Source organism: Argopecten irradians, chromosome 8 (assembly GCF_041381155.1).
Source record: "Argopecten irradians isolate NY chromosome 8, Ai_NY, whole genome shotgun sequence".
Classification (NCBI taxonomy): domain Eukaryota; kingdom Metazoa; phylum Mollusca; class Bivalvia; order Pectinida; family Pectinidae; genus Argopecten; species Argopecten irradians.
In genome coordinates, this window is record NC_091141.1 from 14,521,897 (window position 1) to 14,531,166 (window position 9,270).

General features: G+C 34.5%; 1 protein-coding gene across 1 annotated transcript; it reads right to left on the reverse strand.

Annotated features, from left to right (window-relative positions):
* Window positions 1–7,482: 7,482 nt before the first annotated feature.
* LOC138328795 (uncharacterized) lies at window positions 7,483–9,270 on the reverse strand. Its single transcript, XM_069275532.1, has one exon. It carries the CDS (start codon window positions 8,600–8,602, stop codon window positions 7,730–7,732), a length of 873 nt encoding a protein of 290 aa, XP_069131633.1. The 5' UTR covers window positions 8,603–9,270; the 3' UTR covers window positions 7,483–7,729.

Below are 9,270 nucleotides of genomic sequence, written 5' to 3' on the forward strand. Positions count from 1 at the left end.
TTTAAAAAAATAAAAGAGAAAAGCTTGTAAACATTGTATGATGACGAATGTCAATAGGGACCTAGATAGAAGGAAGCATCATGTCGCTCAGAAAAATATTTTTTTAAAGTCGACTTTAATGAAAGTAGATTTTAAAAAAACAACTGCTTGTATCCTGTGTATGGTGACGTTCAATATGTGAGTGCTTACTGAGAATAAAACTATACAAGCACTGCGCATACACGTACAGAATGCTGCCATCGTCTTTTGACGATCGAATGTTTCTATGATGAAGTGCTAGGCAAACACATATGTCGATATCATACGTAAAGCAAGATAAAACATGCATGAAATATATTAGATATACGCTGGTTTTCCACAATTGTCATATAATTCAATTTTGCTTGTTACGAGCATTTTCATTGGCTTAAACATTTAATTTATCAGTCCATAAAGGAAAAACTGGCGTCGCCGTTTGTAACGTCGCTTCTGATTGGCTGATATGATGTTGGGTAATAATTTCATAGACAAAAGAGTCCAAAAATTAATTTTGAATATTGAAGAGATTATCTTTAGTAAATTGAATTATAAGGATTAATTTGAATAGATATTTTATGTTATGGAGATATAACACAAAAATCTGAGTGTACTCTCATCATAAATCGCTTCGCGGTTTATTTAGAGTACACTCAGATATTTGTGTTATATCTCCATAACATAAAGAATCTGTTCAACTTAATCCTTAGATAATATATGGTCACGTGACGTTCGATACACATCATATTGACTAGGTGTTCACATTTTTGAAAACACAAAACATTATCGAGACAATAGTCCTTTGTGAACTTCATTGTCCTAACGTTGCGTTCGTCAGGGTGACGTCCTATGGTCTACGCTTTTCCTTTAATAAACATATTCATTCGATAATGTGTTAACATTTCCCTAAGAAACTACATATCTTATATGAAAATCAAGGACCCTCGTTTTGGTCCATATGATGTTATACCGCCTTGGTAGAATTTGAAATAAATATTTATTATTCTAACCAAATTCGCGACATTAAATATAGCAGGAATCCCGGTTTAACTTGGGAATCCTGGTTAACATCCTTTTACGTAAATGATTTTAAATGGCTACAATTTCGGTTCACGAAGGCACGATTATCCCTGATAATAGGTTATAACTAGTAAATGGCGAAACCCTACTCACGCAAAATTCAGAAAGTAAATGATTTTAAAAAGTTAAAACACTCCTTCAATAGATGAAGGTTGCTTTATGCTTAGACTATAATTCATTTGTACACGTTTTTCATGTGTAATTCAAAGTTAAAACATGACATTACAGTTTCCAACGCCGTCTCTGATTAACTTAAACAACGGCGCAATGATTTAAGAAGATTTGTGATTTCACGGATTTCGATTGAATTATATGGATTATCTTGAAAAGATATGTTATTGAGAAGCAAATAAAGTACACTCTAAGTTCCGTGTTATATCTCCATATCATAAATCATCTACTGACGTCAATCCTTAACAAACTTAATGTAACCAACTCGGATAACTAGTGCGAATTAAAACACACAAAATTTACAATTGGTTTGGTGTTTTAAAATTAGGTATATACAGAAGGATTGGGTTTCACAATTATTTTACAATTATCGTCTCAGTAAAAAATTCTATCACACTTTGTCTTGCTTCATTCTTAATGAAAACAAATTTATCTGCTACGTTGAAATTGGCAAATTAATATGAATCGATTTCTCCTCTTAGCAGAATAAGATCGTCTCCATTTGTCTCCTGGCTGGAGCGTGTGTAAACTCTGCAGTGCATGTTTGGTCGAGAATTAAAGAGAAATCGTAACATATATTGTTAGACTGATGTGACAAAATAATGATTTTGGCAACTGTTATAACACAGTAGGTGTAGCAGGGTTTCACAACTACTGAAGTATACGAAGCAGCAGCATATTCATAAAACATCATCTCTCATGTATGTATCACTGAATGGTAGCCGGCTTTTCACCAGTGTATTGGAAATTCTATACTAAGTAGATCGTGCATCACAGGCAATCATATAAACATTGAATCAAAATATGATTGCATAAATTGAACATTTGCAAATACCGACATTGAAAAATATCCAGTCACGTTCAAATAAACAGCTGTAATTACAGTAAAGTCTATAAAATGTTTTGTCGGCTGGCAATGGTACTGTATCAGGAGTCGTTTAACTATAAAGAAAGACAAATATTAGTACAACCATTACAATTCGAAAGATATTGATTTATAAGTAAAACTACAGTAAGTGTACAGATATCATTGAACAAAAAATTAAAATTATAAATGATCTTTACAATATAAACGTTTGAGAGAGAAAAAACAACGAAAGATTTTCGAAAAGGAAATATTTGATCAATTAGTTTTAACAAATTGAGTAAAACTAGGTCGTCAGCAAGAATATCAATGAAAGAGTTTGACTAATATGTGTATGATGATGATATTTATAACATTAAAATATAATTATGATGAAGACAGAAGGCGAACGTTGTCATGTACACGTACATTATATACAATAAATGTGTATTTACCGAGTTAGCTTCCTTACCGGTAGGTATCCATTGTGACGTCATTATTTTGTGAGCGCAATTCACGTCATTTTCCTCGAAAATTATGACGTTACGCTTGCAAACACATGCCGTCACAATCAATAACTACTCGCAAGTGCAGATAATTATGTAATATGCAAAAGTAGAACTGATATTGTATCGGATAAGCTACTTTAGTACGTTTAATTTAACACTTAAAACATATTGTTTATCATAAATTATAGACTGCACGTTATTCTTCCTTAGTACGATCGATAACTATATAAACTAGCTCACTAGATCATGTGATTACTGCTTCACGTTCTTGTGTGTGTAATGGAACAAATCATAGGTTCTATGAAACGTGTATCTCAGACCGGAAGGTAAAGTAGCGCTTGATGATATTTCTCCACCACCATGGGTGTGTTGTCAGGCTAGGATGGTCTCATAAATGTTTCGTAGACCATCAAATCGCCTCTACAGCAATATATATTTATGATGCTCCAGGGCCGTCAGGCAACATATGCCATAAAACATCGATAAATATCACTATAACACCCACGGCTGCACTAAACCTCACAAATCAAGGTTAGTATCCAGGCCAAGTAGCCTGATTATTAACTTCAATTGAGTTAAAAGCACGTGAACACACGAATGGGTCATTTACATATAGGTCCGATAACCTACTTCTTTTGAGCATGCTTATATTAGATGGTTAGATGTTAATACTGTGACGTCCTAAGGACAGCTTATATATACCCTAAGGTGTTTGGCTGGCCATATATTGGGACGGTTGTGGTATATTCTTGTCGTCTCCTTTCGTAAAATAGGAACTCTTGAACATGTTATAGGGTTTTCTCGCAGAAGCAAACTAACAAAGACAACTTACACATCCAAGTCGTAATGAAGACGGACAAAGCAATTGTCCAAACTCATTTATGCTGAACGCTTACCAGAAGCAGAACGTACCAAAATGTGTTGACTATGGTGTTTATAGTCTAAAATATTATCATTTACATACAACGTTGGTGTTTTAACAAAAGGAAGCCACAGCTATTTCATCTACCCGCGACTGTTACATGATAACTTCCTCCCTAAAAGTAATGATATGTCAGTTACCAATTACAGTACACTAACCGTCGATCCCTGGCCGGTTTTGATGACATTATTGGTAACAGATATGAGTTCTGATTTATTTTGGTGATAATGAACATATATTGACCCATGTATTTAAACATTCATGTAATCTATCCCCTTTTATGGCCCTGATACTCAACCAGCACTGCCCGCATGATGCAAATCAATGCTACACAAGTATCAGTAATCGAGTGGCTGGACGTGAAGGGTCGGTAATGGAATCTACAAACTTTCTAATCGATCACCTCGGTACAATCTCTTTAAACAGAACAACTAAACACGATATGATTACTAATTAACAGTACACAAGCTATTAGCTTCATTTTTCAAACCCTGTTTTAATTGTGTTCGTCTTAGGATTTTATTACTTATGTGGCAGCGCTGACATGTTTGAGCCGTGATTATTTCAATGTTGAAATAAAAGTTCATAATGGTAGGCTTTCCCGTTCTTTGATTATTTTTTTTTTCGGGGGGGGGGGGGGGTGTTTCGTACATATTTACATGTTTTCGCTTTAGTGTTTGATAACTTTTGAAAATGGTTTTGTTGTATTGCGTAGGTGTCTGACTATTCAATACTGTCCTTAAACACAGACTTGTGAACCGTTTTTGCATGATGTAGGTCAGATTACTCGTCTGTGAAATAGATACCAAACATTCTTAAGATTCTATACAAATGCACCTTCTCCAATCGATCAGAATACATAACTATGGATACCAAATCAATACTTTCAAAACTACATTCGCCAATTAAGCTCACCCTTTATACTGGAATCGGATAGCTAGACCGATAGTACGGAATATCTTTCAGCCATCTTTAGAATCTGTAGACTTTCTCTCCTAATCAATGGAGTAAAAGCCTGATATATATCCGACTACATTGTATTTGTCAGCCAGAGAGACTGACAGGATGAAGGGCTTCTGGTGTCGACCTACCATGATGCAAAATATCTTGAGGCCAACCATTAATCGACACCAATACATTCCAGCGCAATACCAGTAATGTTATATTTTATGTCGATGGTACTAACTGTGTTGTGTATGAGTAATGCATTATTTATTTGATGGACCGTGACATGTTCATGAAAATTCATATTGGGTTTTTTAAACTTAATTTTCGGAAATTGTATTCTCAACAGTATTGATATGCCAACTGACCCGAAAACAAACACTGCCCGTCTGTTTGAAGTAGCTACGCTAATAGAGAGATTACATTGACAGTTGATCAAATACACTACTTCATCTACATAGTCCACATATTTCCGGTTCTATGGTATGGACTGATGACTGAAGGATTATCTAAACAACCCGGATTTTGGCATCAATACTGATAGTAATATTTATGATATACATTGCAAATTGAAGAGCAAACCTTCTACCATACTTCATAAGGATGTCCCGTGGTTGCTATGGAAAAGATAACGTACACAGGGAATCGTAAGACAGCTACCACGCGCTAGACAATAACGTGACCTCATCATTATACGCGGCGTGCATTGTCGATGACGTCATACATTTTGACGCATAACGACGTTCCTTTGATCATGACGCGATGGAAATACTAGAAAGCAACGGGAATTTTAATTTTTTTTTTCAAATAAGTATGGTTGAAAAAGAATCAAACATTGGTCTGTCAAGTGAACATGGATATCCCAACCCACGTGATTTTTTTTTGGCTGTCAACCCTCAAGATTCTATTCATCACTTAATGCGGTTTAACATAGAAGATAGAAAAGTAATTGATCTACGATAGATATGAGTGTGATAGTCTATTTATCATTAAACTATGATTATGATAATATTGTCTTGTTCGAATCTGTATATCACTGGTGATTTGATGCCCTGATGTGACATTTCCGCCGATCATGATATAATCGCATGACGTTACATTTAGATTATGACGTATTAAGTATTCTTACGTCACAATATAACTGACATAAACGTTTCAACGATATATACATGTATAAAATAGAGTTGCGATATTATAATTAAACCAATAACATACTTGGTCATATATTGGTCGAAGCCAATCGAACAAAATAAATAAAATATATTAAACTTGTCTTCCAAAATTAAAAAGCTACATAAACATTTGTCTAAAATGTATGTGATGTCTTTTAATATGGTTGTTTCATGGTAAGGGAGATACTCATGTTATTAAGCACACGATTGAATGAATACATTTGCCTCTAGATCTTCAAACATTTAAATGACCGTGATGCAAGAAAAATAAAGTTTGCAGAACAGGGATCTCCTTTGAATTTTTGGATAAAGTAGTTAATGTTGTTTAAAATAACAACCCAATAAACGTAATGGTTTATTTTCAGTTAGATGTATGGTGCTTATAAACATTGCTATATAATTTATTCTCTCATACCTAAACGTGTAATACTGGATGATCCAGGGCAATACACTCATGTCGCATGAAGCTGTATTGCATGGCTACCCATGCATTAAAGCCTCATGACGTCACAGCGTCAACAAAATTACTATTTCCTAGGCACAATTTTAACCATTTCTTTTTTAAATTAAGCTGGATTTACTTTAAAAGGTAAAAACAACGGAATCTGCGTTGAAAATATCACGCAATTTTTTTATGTATGGAGATTTGAATTGCACTCGCGTTTTTTTTCGAATTTTATTTCTAAATGATTGAATTTAATAGAATTAAAATTACAAGAAAAGGTCGAGGTATGAGAGAAAAATACTCTTTCATACATGAATATAAAGGATAGGGATATTCTACCCCCGGGATCACAAAATGTTGTGAAACCCTCGGCAGGCCTCGGGTAGAATATCCCTATCCTTTATATCCACGTATGAAAGAGTCTTATAATATTCAATACATTGCCGTCTAGTTTATTCAAAAAGGGGGACACAACTCTTGAATTAACAAAATAAAGGGAGATAAATCCATAACTATATAGTTGGATTAATATTGAATTGAGGTATTTTGGTTGAATTTTCTTGAAAGTTGACTGAAAAAAATATATATGTATGTTTAATTCCTTTTCTGAAACAATTGATTGAACGATACAATTCTGATCTATTCTAATTTCTGTGAGTATTTTGTGGCATTTAAGATAATTGTTTTTACCTCTTTACCGCAAAAAAAATCCCTACAAAGTAATTATGAAGAGAAAGGAAATTACTTTTGACAAAGCAAACTTTGACATCACATTACTTAAGTAATACATATATGATATTTTCTGTTAGATTTTAGTTTACCTCAGACTTACATTAAAAATGACAAAATAAAATATCAATACAGCAAAAAATCACGGGTTAACTTTTTCCGAACCTCTGACAGAACGTGCATAACATGATGGTTGCACTGTACTTGATATAACAAGTATAAAGAAAATTGAAGTACGGGAACATTTTAGGTAATGTGAATCTACCACCTTAAATTAATCGTATAATTGCAAATCAAAGATAAAATTATAGTTATAAGGTAATTCAGAATCCTTACCCTTTTTAGGATTAGGAATTCAAAAATGGTTAATTTCGTTCCGAAGCATTTGTTATTTGGCTCTACTCCATTATTTTATGGTGTATATAAAAATACCTATATGAGTAAATGTAAAGTATTATAAACAATTGTATCTAGTGAACCTTAGCATCTTTAAATCCAAAAATATGTTCAACAATTTTAGTTTAGAATGATTATCATGTAGTCTATTTAATTAAGAACTTCTGTTTTTGTCTTGTATTTCCATTTAAATGTTCACGTTTTTTTCATCAAATAATAATGTGATACATATAGCATAAAGAACAAACGTGAAATACATTTCCATTTTTATAAATCACAATGAAACAATAATCAATGAGGAAACAGGTGAAATGTGAAAAGGTGAAGTTGTGCAAACATACAATCCAAAAATACCTATACAAACATTTGTAGTTAATACATTTTAAAATATATCAAATCACAAAACAGACTTCAGCAAAAAATATGGCTGAAAACAATGGCGTGGTAAGGGAGCTATATCGTTAGTGGTGAATGATCCTGAAAATATTTGTTTTCTAAAGACTATTCATTTGTAGAACCCATTTCTGTTAGCCATTGGCGGACTCTTCCTTCTTTTACAGCTAATTCGTCTGTTACCATGGTGACCATGGATGATGAAAAACCATCGTCCGACTCTGCGTAGTCCGTCCTGACCTTCGTCAGATCTCTTTCAACCCCACCTAAAGAGCCTAGATCAGCAAAGCTTCCCTCCGTACTAGAATTACTTTGATTGACAAATAATTGTTGTCCACATTCATTATGTAAATTGTTTACAGATTTAGTACATCTTTGAACTTGATGTTCGTAGATATCATTTGGTTTTTCAGGATTAGAAACGTAGCGTCTAAGCAAACTTTGTTTTTGCTTTATCATCTCCAGTTTGTCTGAAAACTGTGTGCTATCGGATGAGGAATCGTTAGATATAAGACCAACACTACGAGCGGTATACTCACTAGTCAGCGAAACAGCGCTCCCAACACGACTGCCAGGTCCCAGTTTAGCAGGCAGCGTATTGGGGTCATACGACTCCAACCAGTTCGAATCGTCATCACAATGACTATTATGGTTTCCATATTGATGGAATGATCGTCTTGGCAGTCTTGGAGAACAGTATATATCAATTACATTTCTAGGCTCTGCCTCTTTCCCATTACAATCAAGGGCATGTCCACTAGAAGACTTACTTGACGCTCCGGACCCGCCCGTCATACAAGTAGCCAGTTCCCCGGCCGATCTTGAATGCGGTATAGTACTTGTAGAATTAGTATCAGCTTTCTCGTCAGCGTTCAGGACAATCTGGGGTACGGCGGGTATAAACAGCGACTGCACGCCCTTCCGGTCACCAGATGATATTTTTCTAGTTTGAAGCGATGATGACGATGATGAAGATGACATTTTCAGAAATAACAAATTCCACACACTATATGATTAAACTTTGTTATGTCGTTGTACAACATTTATCACAAAGGTTTTAAATCAAGAAAGATTCCAAAAGCGTATACACGTCGATGTTATGTCGCCAGCATTTACATTATTCCTTATATATTCCGAACACAATAGTATTATAATTGGTATCCCGAAGATTGTAAGGCACTCTGATTTTATTCCCATTCATAGTTTTGATGTAGTTATCCACGTTTGGGTTTAGAATATCACAAAACTATACAACAGTTTTCCGAGCAACAACACATCACTCTCGCCATAGACAGAATCGATACTAATTTTTCTCAGTGAATTCCCTGTTCTAAAACCTCGTCCTGATGTTAGTAGCAGACGACACACTAGCCGGCCAAATATTTGGTAGCATGCGATCACTGGTAGGGACTATATCGAGTAGACAGCTTCTTTCATCCCGAATTGTCGCCTGCGATCGATGGTGCCAACCTGTTTAAACACTACACAGTTTCTTGGCACATCCAGTATTGTTCTATAACGCTATGCTTACGAAAAAAAATCTAACTTATTAAATTGATATAAATCTGCTAAATATTTAAAATTTTCATGGCCATCTACAGCAAATAACGGCATTGCTCCTTTAAGAGCGTCAAGATCGATGCATCTTT